Source organism: Elephantulus edwardii, unplaced genomic scaffold (assembly GCF_000299155.1).
Source record: "Elephantulus edwardii isolate Elephantulus edwardi_28Jun2011 unplaced genomic scaffold, EleEdw1.0 scaffold00105, whole genome shotgun sequence".
Classification (NCBI taxonomy): Eukaryota; Metazoa; Chordata; class Mammalia; order Macroscelidea; family Macroscelididae; genus Elephantulus; species Elephantulus edwardii.
In genome coordinates, this window is record NW_006399855.1 from 1,215,708 (window position 1) to 1,229,856 (window position 14,149).

The 14,149-nt window shown below is 36.4% G+C and overlaps 1 protein-coding gene across 1 annotated transcript in view; it reads left to right on the plus strand.

Annotated features, from left to right (window-relative positions):
• UPF2 (UPF2 regulator of nonsense transcripts homolog (yeast)) overlaps positions 1–14,149 on the plus strand; it is a 178,389-nt gene that overhangs the window by 43,597 nt on the left and 120,643 nt on the right. Inside the window, exons 5-6 of the mRNA XM_006891842.1 lie at positions 332–526; positions 11,451–11,600. Coding sequence (XP_006891904.1) covers positions 332–526; positions 11,451–11,600 — 345 coding nt within the window. The remainder of the gene's footprint in view (positions 1–331; positions 527–11,450; positions 11,601–14,149) is intronic.

Below are 14,149 nucleotides of genomic sequence, written 5' to 3' on the forward strand. Positions count from 1 at the left end.
TCCAGGTTCACCCATTTTGAATAATATTGCATGAGTTCCTTGTTTTTCAATGCAGCATAGTATTCCATTGTGCGAATATACCACAGCTTCTCTACCCATTTGTTTGTTGATGGGCATTTAGGTTGTTTTCCAACTCTGAAGGAGTATCTTTTAATGGAAAAACTCAAAGCTCACTTTGTATAACATTGAAAATATAAAAGAAGTTATTTTGTCTTGCTTTACTATATTGTACTTAAGGTTTTTTTCCTTAGTTCTTTTACATTTATTTAGTATAACCTCCCAAGGTGAAGAATGTTGATTATCTTAATTTTATTTTATTTTTTTTTAATAGAGCATGGGCCTGGAATAGATATATTCACACCTGGTAAACCTGGAGAATATGACTTGGAAGGGGGCATATGGGAAGATGAAGATGCTCGGAATTTCTATGAGAACCTCATTGATTTGAAAGCTTTTGTTCCAGCCATCTTGTTCAAAGATAATGAAAAATGTCAGAATAAAGACTCCAGTAAAGATGATTGCAAAGGTAAAATTCTAAAGGAAAAATGTTACTTGAAATGCTATCAGAACTACCTTCAAAGTAGCATGTTTAATATAGTTACTAGTGTCATATAGAATATGAAATAGAGCACAAAGGCATGATAATAATTGACACAGTTTTAACAGTGCCTATATTTTTAAAAATAGATTTTAATTAACTTGAAAATACTTTTTTATAATACCTTAAAATTGTATCATTTGAAATCTTGGTAAGATAAATTTTCCTTAATTAGACTGTTGGTGAAAGTAATTTGTTTATATTGTTCTCTGATTTTGTAATTTCTCTTTCTTGTGGTTAGATATTTCTAACTGAAGAAAAACTATAGAAATAGAAGACTTTGATGACATTAAAAGGAAGGAGAGATGTTGACTACCAGTTACTCTATGCCCTTTAAAGAGAATTATGCCAGACCTTCAAGATTGAAAATAGGAAAATAGAAGGGCACAGGGTGAAAGATTTGAAAGATAGAGAATTTTAAAAATTTTGTTTTTGGGTAAGCTCTGGTGGCCTAGTGGCAAGAAGCTGCACTACAATCTCAGAGGTGAGCAGTTTGAATCCACCAGGTGCTCTGTTGGAGAGGGAGGAACAATTTCCTCCCGTACCAGTCAGATCTGATTTGATGGTACACACACACAAATAATTTTAAAAAAAAATTGCTTTTATATTCTTTTTTTTCATTATTATTAACTTCGATGAACATTTTCAGAGACTTTGGATTTCCATTCATTCATTGTTGCATTTTTCTCCCTACCCACCCCGTCCCCCCATTTCACTCTTCTCTTTGAAAAGTAAAAGAAAAAATTCTTTCACTGTTGTACAACCCCTCCCCCCAAGTCCACTCCACTGTGCAACCTTCGTTCTGGACTCCTGTCATAACAATAATAGCTAATTAAAAGCTTTTGTATCCTAACATATTGTTTTGAGAAAAGAATCCATTATTAGGCAACAAAGATTCCTTGTGTGGTACATGTGGCTAGCTAGAAGGAGCTCTGTTGGCATGGTCCTTAGCTAGTTGTGTTGCTCACCAGAAGGCTGCACGTCTCTGGCGGTTTAAATCTACAAGTGACTCTATGAGAATAAGATGGACAGTCTCTTCCTGTTGAGATTTATAGCCTTGGAAGCCTAGTAGAAGTTCGTTATGAGTAAGAATCAACTTGATGATCCTGAGACTTGAGATTAGCTGGAAACTTGGCATTTTTAATGTAGGAGTTCTCTAGAAGCTTTGATGATTTGCTTCTGCATAATCACAGCCTTGGAAAACAGCACAGTTCTGTTCTCTAGCACACAGGATTGCTATTTGTCAAAATTGAATCAGTGGCAACCTTTTTTACCCCCATCTCCTTTATTAGACAAATTAATTTTTTATTTATTTAACTTACTTCGTATAAAATCTCATTTAGTTGTTTACATTTTCCTTATGGGAGAAATATAGCTATATGTCAATGTGCGTAACCTTTCTCTTAAATAGGACATGATTTGCATGTTGTGCAAACACTGTATTAACACTGTATGGAATCCTAGTACTTCCTCTTGTAGTCATTGCTGCTGCCCCTCTTGCTGCTGTTGGAACTGCTGGTAATAGTTGGAGGAACTGGCTGTGATGGTGACTTAGAGGAGAGAATGAAGGGAGAGGAAATGAGCATGGAGGGAGTGTAGTGCTCCAGAGCGTAGTTCATCAGCCTAAGCAGCAAGGACATGTCAGCCACACAGCCCTTACAACCACTACTGCCTTCCAGAGCCTCATTGTCTGCACCCCAGAGCCATGTTCTCTGCATCACAGCTGTCTCTACTTTACATGTGGTCTACTACTGCAGAGTCTGGTTATGGGGATCTTTAAAACCATTAGGGTAAAACAATAAACAAAAGGAGAAGTGTCCCTTTAAAAAGAAAAGAGATCTTGAGACTTAGGATGACTGTATTGATGGACATTTTCCATATAGACAGCATATACCTGTATATATATTCTCTTTTGTTTACATAAATCTTCATTTGATGTTACAGTTTATTTTCAGCTATATTGTAAGTTCAGCTACTTTTTGATTTTTTTTCAAGTTCAACTACTTAATTTTTTAAAAAAAAATCAGTTTTGTGTTCTATTTGGTGGGCTGTGGTGCTATTTAGTATACTAATTAGAAGAGTGAAAGTGTCTTTCCTTTGTGGGTTTTTTGTTTGTTTTTTTTCCCCCTAGTTGACAGAAGATAGAGCAGGTTTCAGGGCCGTTGCCATGAGTTGCAAGAGACTTGATGGCACTTAACAACAACACTTTCTTGATTTTTATTGTGATTCTAATGATTGCTTACAGAGCAAATTAATTTTCCCATTCAAGAATTTATACACAGAATTTCATGAAACAACATATGAGCAAGAGCCTATGGTGATGAAAGAAGTTCAGGCTGCTTTGAAGGAAATAGCAAAAAATAAGGCTCCAGGAATAGTTGGTATACCAATTGACATATTTCAGCTAACAGATGCTGCCCTAGACGTGCTTACCAAGTTGTGCCAAGAAATCTGGAGAACAACCACTTGGCCAACTAACTGGAAGAAATCTATATTGGTTCCCATCCCCAAGAAAGGTGACCCAACAGAGTGTGGAAACTATGGAACAATCTCATTGATTTCACATGCAAGCAAGATTCTACTGAAGATTATCCAAAAACGACTGGACAGCACATCAGCAGAGAACTGCCAGAAGTGGTCATGGTACTGGGGATATTGTAGCTGATGTTAGATGGATCTTAGCTGAAAGCAGAGAATACCAGAGGAATGTCTTATCTGTGTTTCATTGACTATGCAAAGGCGATTGACTGTGTGGATCATAACAAACTGTGGCTGACTCTGAGAAGAGTGGGAATCCTAGAACACTTGATTGTGCTAATGAGAAACCTATACTTGGACCGGGAGGCAGTTGTCAGAACAGAGCAAGGGAACACTGCATGGTTCAAAATTGGGAAGGGTGTACGCCAGGGATGCATCCTATCTCCATACCTTTTCAACTTATATGCAGAAGAGATTATCCAGGAGGCTGGGCTCTATGAGGAGACATGTAGGGTCAAGCTTGGTGGACAATTTATCAACAATCTGCGTTATGCGGATGACACAACCCTGCTTGCTGAAACTGAAGAGGACCTGAAGCACCTGCTTTAGAGGGTCAAGGACTGCAGCCTCTAATATGGATTGAGGCTCAATGTCAAGAAGAAAAAGATTCTCACCACTGGACCAATTGGCAACATCAGGATGGATGGTGAAGAGATTGAGATTGTTCACAGCTTGAGTTTGCTTGGCTCCACAGTCAATACTCTTGGCACCAGTAGCCAGGAAATTAAAAGGTGCATTGCCATGGGAAAGTGTGCTATTAGGGACCTCTACAAAGTACTGAAGAACAATGGTGTCTCTCTGGAGACTAAGGTGCATCTGATACAGGCCATGGTCTTCGCAATCACTTGTTATGCATCAGAGAGTTGGACAATGACCAAGGAGGATAGAAGAAGAATTGACGCCTTTGAGCTGTGGGGCAGGAGAAGAGTGTTGAGAGTACCATGGACTGCTAGGAAAACAAACAGATTTGTCCTGGAAAAGGGTTAAAACGGGTGGCTCCTTGGAGGCAAGGATTCTGAGGCTCCATCTAACATACTTTGGACATGTTGTAAGGAGAGACTGGTCCTTGGAGAAGGACCTCATGCTTGGGAGGGTGGAGGGACGGCGCAGGAGGGAAAGGCCCTCTATGAGGTGGATTGATTCAATGACTGGGATAATTGCGATGGGAGTGTCAGAGACAGTGCGATTGGCACCGGGACAGAGCAGAGTTTAAGGGTGTTGTACATAGGGTCGCTATGAGTCGCAAGCGACTCGACAGCACATAACAACAACAAACTTGTTCTCCTTTACCTTTGGGGCTCCCTCTCTCTCTTTTTTTTCTTCTTTCCTGCCGCTTCCTATCTTCTGAACTTTGTTTTGGGCCAGTTGGTGCGCTTTTGTTCTTGTGAGTTAATTAATCTAAGGAATATGTTCCTAGCGCTTTTGTTCTTGTGAGTTAATTAATCTAAGGAATATGTTCCTAGTAAGCATCATTATTCACTTACTATCTCTTGTTTGGCTGCACAGAAAGTTCTGGATAGATGCGAGGAAAAAAAAACCCAAAAATTATAAGGAACATCAGATTTACTGGTGTGATAGACTAGTGGACTGCTCACGACTATGTTTAGAGTCTTCTGTACTCCCAGTTAGTTTGTAATAGTAACCTTGTACCATATTATTCTGGTCTCAGGTCAGTGGAGACTTGTTTGAATAGTCTTTTAGTCCTTTGAACTAATTATTTTTTAGGTCTTTGATATTCTTCACTCTTCTTTGCTTTACAGCATGAAGAGACTAGTAGCTATATTTTAGATGACCTCTTAAAAGCATTCAAAACTAGTTGCTATGTTCTGTATACAGTAGGATGGTCATGTAGAACATTGTATAGTTCTTCGCTTTGTGAAAAAAGATAGTGGGTTTTGTTGTTTTATTTTTTAATTTTATTAATTTTAATGAACATTTACAGAGATTTTGGATTTCCATTCATTCATTGTTGCAGTCTTCTCCCTGCCCAGCCCTCACCCCCAGTTCACTCCTCTCCTTGAAAAGCAAAAGAAAAATTCTTTCATTTGGTATACAATCCCCCTTCACCCCACCCTACCCCCCCATTACACTCCACTATGCAACCTTAATTCTGGACTCTTATGATAACCATAATACCCTATCATATATCTATTTCATATTGTTCTCTCCCTCATCTGTTTCAATGTAGTATACATAATTTATCCAGTTTTACACAGTCTTACCCCAACCTCCCCATCTACAACAGTGGCACCATGCAGTATTTGACCTTTGGAGACTGAGATACTTCACTCAGCATAATGTCCTCCAAGGTCACTCATTTTGAATATTGCATGAGTTCCTCATTTTTCTTTGCAGCGTAGTATTCCATTGTGTGAATATACCACAGCTTCTCTGTCCATTCGTTTGTTGATGGGCACTTAGGTTGTTTCCCACTCCTTGCTATTGTGAACAAAGCTGCAATAAACATGGGTGCGCAGATAGTGGTTTTTTTTATGGTAAGACCACGTTAACAATATGAGACCATTTTGATACGTAAATATTAATTTTTTGTTGATTTTATCAGAATAATAAACTATTTCATGGAAAAGGTATGTTATATATTTTTTAAAATTTTAATGTGATTTCTATCCTATTAAAATGAAATATTTCAGATATTTAGAAAAGTATAGAGAATATAGCATACATAAAATACTCATTTTCTATACCTACAACCCAATTTCTGCTAGTTAAAATAGAAAATTGATGAGTATAACTGGAAAATATTAATCACTTTTGTATTTATTTTAAGAATTTAAAAAAAAGAAAATTTCTACTTTTTTCCCCTCCATGGTCAAAGTTTTTCATAAACAAGTTTGGCTTCTTTGAAGGGTCTTGGTTTATATTTCTTTTAGGAAGAGAATGCAGGATCTAAACTTTTCACATGCAAATACAAATGTGCTGTATGTGCAATTATAGACAGTTTGATGTTGTGAAACTAAGAACTTAAATTTTAGCTTGAAGTAGAATTAAGAATAGGACTGAGAAAATGGTAGCACACTATGGAAATTAAATGGGGACATGGGTAGACTGTTGGGCAAAACTTTGAAAGCTGGCTTGGATTGTTACAAAATATGTAGGGGAAGACCTCCAAGTAGAGAGAATTGCATAAAAAAGGACAGATAAGTCAGAAATTATACAGTATGTTTGAAGAAGAGGTAGGGGATTGAACATTTTCTGTTTAGAAGATAACATCAAATTAGGAGAGTACTATATTAGATTGTATGTATTGTCCTTAGATGCCATTTTATTTAAAGTTCTGTGTCAGGAGAGTCTGTAAGCATCTTTATGTTTTACAGAGTTTGTCTTGTCACTTAAACATTGGGGGAATTAAGAGTTGAGCATGGAACAAATGATGATCGTTCGGTCATGATCATGTTATGTGCTATTGAGTCAACCATGACTCCTAGGCATCCCATTCACAGTAGCACTGAACTTTGTTCTGTGCTGGGCCAATCTCACTTCTCTGACACACCTACTTTCATTACCCTAGTCTGTGTCCAGTCCATTTCATTGGGGTCTCCTCCTCCTGCACTATCTATCCCTCGACCCTTCCAACCATGATGTTCTTCTCCAAGGACTAATCCCCCCTGACAACATGCCTAAAGTATGTGAGACAGTGCCTTAAAATCCTAGCCTCAAATGCACATCTTGGCTTCACCCTTTCCAAGAAAGACCTGTTAGTTCTCTTGGCTGTCCATGGTATGTCCAGTACTCTTCTCCAGCACCACAGCTCAAAAGCATCAGTTCTTCTGGCCTCTTTGGTCTTTATCCAGCTCTCCGATGCTTATCAGGTAATTGCGAAGATGATAGCCTGGATCAGGTGCACTTTAGTTTCTAGACTGACATTGTTGCTCTTCAGCATTTTAGAGAGGTCCCTGACAGCAGGTTTTTCTAATACAGTTCCTCTTTTGAGGAATGTTGGTGCCATGAGTGTTGATTGTGGAACTGAGCAAGCTGAAATTGTTAACAATCCTAATTTCTTCTCCATCTATCATGATGCTGGCGCTTGTCCCACAATCAGTATTGCAGTCTGTAATCCTTGACCCTCTGTAGCAAAAGCCTCAGCCCCCCCTCCCCCCATGAAAAAAGTGATATAGTCAGGAAATGTAGCCAAGAATGAAGAGAGTGAATTTAGTAACTAATTAGATTAAATTTACTTATTGAAGCAGAGGAGTTCTTAGGTCTTTTAAGTTTGTAGAAGCACTTTATAGATTATGGAAGTTTCTAAAATTACTGACTCTGTCAGTAATTTTACTCTTACTGGCATGACACAAAATTGATCTTGAAAGCACAGTGGTTAAGTAGCTCAGCTCTTAACCCAAAAAACCAGTGGCTTGAACTCACCAGTTATTTTGCTATATGGTAATGTGGTGGTCTGCCTCCAGAAAGATCACGGCTTTGGAAACTTATGTACATTGTCCTGTATACTCTTGAGTTAGTCAACTCCACAGCTTTGGATTTTGGTTTGTATTCTTATAGCTTGCTTTCTTAAGTGCCCTAAGTACCTGTTTTCCTATTGTTTTTGGACCTCAATCTCTTGTTTGGTTCTGTGTATTCAATTCTTTCCCATTCTAGATTGTAGTCTTTGGTCTATCTTTAGTATCTCTGTCTTTTACATACTCCCTGTCCTTCATTTATAAGTACTGGGCAAGTTTAACTCTTCTGTTTATCTTATTTCTGCCTGCTTCCAAACTGGTGGAACTACTGTACTGGGGTTGACAGTTAAACAGGTTGATACCTTCATAAATTCATGATCACCAGCTTCAGAAATACTCTCAATATTGTCTGGAAAATTGAAGACATTTCTGTGGTGTCATCCTTGCACAGGGGCCATGCTAATCTTCTCTATATCATTTTAATTTTAGCATATGCAGAAGTGAGCACTTGATGACATTTTTGTCACCAGCTTATTCCCTGATTTTTTTTTATTCTTTGTCCAGTTTTCATCCTGTCCCTTGTCATTCTTAGCGAAAAGATTATACGTAATACAGTACTTTACAAAGAAATTATAAGTCACCAGACAGAATTTCCTCAACTTTATAACCTTTACTTTGTGTTTATAGTATATTTTTCCCCCAGGAGTAATGCAGAATTTTGTATCTCCTGTCAAAAGGCCAATCTGCTTGTACTCTGAATCCAGTCTCTTTCCTTCTGAATCCTATTGTAATCCATTGTTCTTTATTTCTCATATGTTCTGTATCAATCTGCTTCTCTCTTGGGTCTTTACTTTGGTATGCATATCTAAAAATTCTTATTGTGTGAAGTATTCTTATCTAGAAATATAGAAAGAGGGAAAGAATAAGGAGAGTAGGAAGGAAACATTTAAAACTAGCAAATTACTAAAATTTTTAAAACAATTTTTCTCTTGTGTTTGTTATTTTTGGTGTGTGTTTTTTTTAAATATAGCTTTTTTTTAGCTACTTTTCTTTCTCCTTTTTAAGCAGTATTGAAAGAATTGGTTGTGTATATATTTTTTACATTCCTACTCTCTTCTTCAAACCCACTCTAGTTTGCTTCTAACTCCATTCCTGCCTGAAATTGTTTTTGCCTTCACTTTCACATAACTCTCTGGTGGATTTGTTTTATATGTGTTTTGTATCACCATTCAACACAGTTAACAGCTTTTTCCATGCAATATTTTTTTTCCTTGGCTTCTGTGATATTAAACTCAGGTTTCCCCCCCTACTTTTCTTGAGTTTTCACCTTCATTTGTCCTTTTAAATGTTCATCTTTTCTTGGAGTTTGATGAAGAAAGGGAAGAGGTAGTAATTAAGTCTGGAAGATTTTGCCTAGTTTTGAATATTCATTTATGCATTTATGAAGTATATTTATCTAACTTCATCTTGACTTCATCCTACTGTTGCTGTTCTTAACGATCATCATTTCTTATCCAAGCACTATTATATTTCCTACCTGATTTTCCTTTATTTATTCATGCTGCCCTCTATAAGTTCTTCAGGATATTCCTGCTTAAAATATTTTAATGGCTTTGTATTGCATTTAGAATAAAGTTTAAACTTGTATTAGTGTTCAGAATTTTAATGATTTGATAAACCTACTTATACCATTCTTTCTCCTGTTTAACTTTTAGAACTGATGAATCTTTTTACCTTATGGCTTTCACATGCTGACCCCTTGTCCTTCTCCTATATTCACTTTCTTGAATTAGTGTGTGTGTGTGTGTGTGTGTGTGTGTGTGTGTAATTTTTTTTATTTGCACAGGCATTTTTATTGTTCACTTAGTATGTATTGCATTTTTTTTCTTTTTCTTTTTTTTTAATTCATTATTTGAATGAAAATTTACAGAGACTTTGGATTTCCATTCATTCATCGTTGGAGTTAGAGTATATTTTGTGATCACATTTTAAACTTTTTCTGAGTGTTTAAAAGCTTAGTTTGAAATACATAAGAGCTAATCAATAAACATTTATATTTTAATAACCAGGTATCAGAGAACCTTGGGAAGTAAATTATACAGGAAGAAAAAAATGATAGTCTGTTTTAGAGGCAGTAAAATTAGTCTGCACAATGTAATGCTTTCATTTTCCCAGATATACTCTGGCATCAGGTATCAGACTTTTTTTTTTATTATTAAGTAAATGTTTTATATTGACTTGAATAAATGTTATAAAGTTACCAGAGGAGATTATATTTTCCTTAGGGTCACATATAAGTTTTGTGTGTTTTTTTAAATCTGTAAGCATTGTATTCAGTCAGTGTTATATATTTTGGAATTTTGTACCTATTCCAATATGAACAGGATGAATGTGAAGGTATCAGACTTTTTTTTTTATCATATTTTTGCATTAAATGTGAAAATTAGGTAATTAGAGAATATAAAACAAAATCAAAAGAAGAATTGTAGTATTTTAGTGTAGTTATAACTTCATCAATCTTTTAAGCATACATTCTGAACTGAGTTTGGTTTGTTTGCTTTTCTTTTTAATTATAAAATTTTAAATTATTAATATAGTGTTGAAGTGAAATCATGTTTATTGCTTAATTTCAACAGTTGTCAGCATATTGATATCATTACTGAACTTAGGTTCAATTGTTCAACTCTTCTTTGCTTTTTTTATTCTTCTTATTTAGCCTGTTCCAGTTCCTGGTCATTTTCCTTTGTTCTCTCGTTTTCCTTTGCTAGTTCATTTCTTGTTTTTCTCTAACCTGACATCTAAATTTTAAAGCTCTTTTTCTTAGATCTAGATTTTCTTGTTTTTCTAATTTATTTTTTTGAAGTCTGTTTGATTTCGTCTCACTGTGCCTCCATATGACAGGATTTTCTTTGTGTAATCTGTAAAACCCCATAGGATTTTCTCATAATCTTTGTCAGAGCAAATTGCCAGGTGTTTCTATTGCAATACTGCTGCATGAGTTCAAACCACCAACATTTCAGTTAGCCATGTGTCACTTGGACTCTTAACTTATTTTGTGTACTTCTACTAAAGTGATTTTTCTTACCATATTAGATTTAAATGTTGCTCCCCATGATGCCTTTGAGCTGGAGAAGAGCACTGAACATTCCTTGGACAGCTAAGAGAATGAACAGATAAATCTTGGAGAGGGTGCAGCTGGAGTGCTCTTCGGAATCAGGATTAATGAAACTTCACCTCACATACTTTGGTCATGTTGCTAGGAGAGGCTATTCCTTGGAGAGGGACATGATACTAGGAAGGGTAGAGGGTCAGTGAAGGAGAGGAAGACTCTCAACCAGGTAGGTGAATTGACACGGTAACTGCTGCAATGGGCTCTCTGTGTCAGGAAATGTGAGGATGGCGCAGGATAGAGCAGGGTTCACATCTTTGATTCATACGGTTGCTGAGTCATACTCAACTCAAAGGCATCTAACAACAACAGCAATTTGATTAAGTAGAGGTCATGTTGCAGATAGGAAAAAAAATCTTAACTTCTCATCTTGGAGTTTCAGTCTCTCCTTAATGGGATGCTACTCTGCCTAATCAACATTATTTTTTCCACAACTTTTGTACACGCCCTTCTACAGTATAAGTTTCCAGCCATTTATATATCCATTTATTTTTTCCCTCAGGGATCAAATAGCATACAGAATCAAAGAAGTTATGGGTCTTCTCAGTGATCATAATGCAGTATTTCCAAATTCTGGATATAATAAAAATTTTCATTTATATTTTTTGCCAGGTACTTTGTAGGCTCTATGTTGGTGAAAGTTTTGTGAATCCTTATTTGTTTTTGCAGCACAATTTTAGCATGTCTTTTAATTTAGAGTTACATGTTTTGGTTTTTTTTTTTTAAACAGAGCCAAAGGAATGTAAGGATAATAAGGAAGTATCAAGTCCTGATGATTTGGAACTTGAATTGGAGAATCTTGAAATTAATGATGATACTTTGGAGTTGGAGGGTGGCGATGAAGCTGAAGATCTTACAAAGAAACTTCTTGATGAACAAGGTAAGACATTATTTTGTCAACATTTTCCTTTTTTATACTTATATACAAAAGTGGGTGATTTTAATCTGCAGCCCTCAGGCCTGGTTTTAATTGGTTTTGGTCAAACATTCTTCTAAGAGGTATAGCATTGGTCTGTCCATTTGCTGTACAGAAGTAACTCTGTGACTCGTGGTTTCTGTGATGCTAAACACTGTAACACTGATGTGTCGAATGCGATAATGGTTACTCCTGGTGGACAGTGTTTGGTGGAGCTTTCTGATTAAAACAAGCTTGGAAGCAAGAGTGGTATCCTCTTCTGAAATAGCTTGCCTCCAGAAACTCTTTGAACGTGGAGAACAATGAAAGTTATATAAGTATTCAGGTCTTTTGTTCGTAGGATCACTATGAGTCGACGGCACCTAACAACAACATACAAAGTTTTGCTTTTATATATAAATTGCTTTCTCTTTAATTATCTATTTTTCTGTTGTTTCCAGGCCATTACTGTACTAGATTTGATTTAGAAAAAAGATTTTTAAAAAAAAATGTATTTTATTAATTTTAATGAACATTTACAGAGATTTTGGATTTCCATTCATTCATTGTTGCCTCCCGCCCCCCAGTTAGTTCCTTTCTTTGAAAAGCAAAAAATAAACTTCTTCATTGGTATACAATCCCCCTGCCCCAAATGCACTCCACTATGCAACCTTATTCTTATGTGACTACAACTGTTAGTGATGATCTACATGTCATCTTGATTTTAAATGTATTAGGTATTTCTTAGACTTTTCGGATCACTTTATTATTTAGAATTTGTTTTTATTCTCACAATTTTTTCAAACTAATGTAATTTTATTTAATAGTGATTGAGGACTAGAAAGACAATTGGCATATTCATCTGTGATAATTCTATGTAATTAATTCATTTCTCATTTAATAATAAGAGTATTACAGTTTATTATTTCCTACTATATTTCTTTATCATTTAGAACTCTTGATTATAAGTGATAAAAACGAAATTAATAGTGTTGTTATTATCGATGTTCTGTACCATCAAGTTGGAACAAACCCATAGATGACCCTCCAGCAGCTTTTTAGAGGCATTAGATAATCATGCAAGAGGAGATATTACCTATCCTTCTCTCATGGAGCTGCTGGTCTACTTGATCTATGTGCCTTAGAGATTGCAGGAAAGCTTCCTGCCTCTGGGCCACCTTGGAGGCAAATTCACAGTAGTTTAATAATAAAATATTTTATATAACTGAGAATTCCATTAGTAGACCTCATAGAATACCATGATCTTACTAGATCTGTTTTGCATTTCTCTCTTTTTTTTTTTGTTTTGCATTTCTCTTTGATCACTTTGTAGCTTTTTGTTCATGCCATGAAGAGAGGGTGGGTATGCTAGAGACTGCTCTAGGCTGTGTCATAGTAGCTAATGACATCAAAGAAAAAGATTGTTCTTTCATGATTTTCATGGAAATACTTCAGAGTTTTTCCTTTTGTACTTAAATATCACAGTAGGATTCTAGCTAGTCTTATGTTGTGTGACTAAAAGGAGTAGGTTGCTTTATTGGCAGGACTTTATGCCACTTCATCTCACATACGTAGGACATGTTGTTTGGAGGGACTTGTTGTTTTTGTTAGGTGCCTTTGAATCGAGTATGACTCATAGTGACTCTGTGAATGAAAAATGTGAATCCTGTGCTGTCCTGTGCGATCCTCACATTTCCTGACACACAACAGCTTATTGCAGCAGTCACCATGTGGTTGAAGGTCTTCTTCTCTTTCACCTACCCTCCACCCTTCCTAGCATCATGTCCTTTTCCAAGGAATAGCCCATACTAGCAACATGCCCAAAGTATGTGAGGTGAAACCTCATTATTTTTGCCTCCAAAGACCACTCAAACTGCACCCTCTCCAAGACCTAGCTGTTGGTTTTTTTGGCCGTCCTTGGGATGTTCAGTGCTTTCTCCAACATCACAGCGCAAAGGCATGAAATCTTCTTCTGTCCTCCTATTCACTGTACAGCTTTCAGATGCATAGCAAGTGATTGGAAAAACTGTGGCCTGAATCAGACACACCTTTGTCCTCAAACTGACATCACTACTAAATAATTTGGAAAGGTACCTAACTACAGTTTTTCTCAGTGCATTGCGTCTCCTTATTTCCTGACTGCTAGTACCAAGTGTGTTAATTGTGTATTGAAGCAAGAAGAGACTGTTGATAGTTTCAGACTCTTCTTTATACATCATTGCTGTTGCCTATCGGTCCAGTGGTAAGAATCTTTGTTTTCTTGACATTGAAATGCAATCCATATTGAAAGCTGTATTCCTTGATCTTCTGCAACAAGTGCTTCAAGTCCTCCTCACTTTCAGCAAGCAAGGTTGTATCATCTGCATTATGCAGATTATTGATGGGTCTTCCTCCAATTCTGATGCCATATTTCTCTTCATAGTGTCCAGCTTCTTGAATAATTTGCTCATCATACAGATTGAAAAGGTATGGAGAGAATACAACCCTGATGCACACTCCTCTTGGGTTTTTTTTTTTAATATTTTATTTTTAAT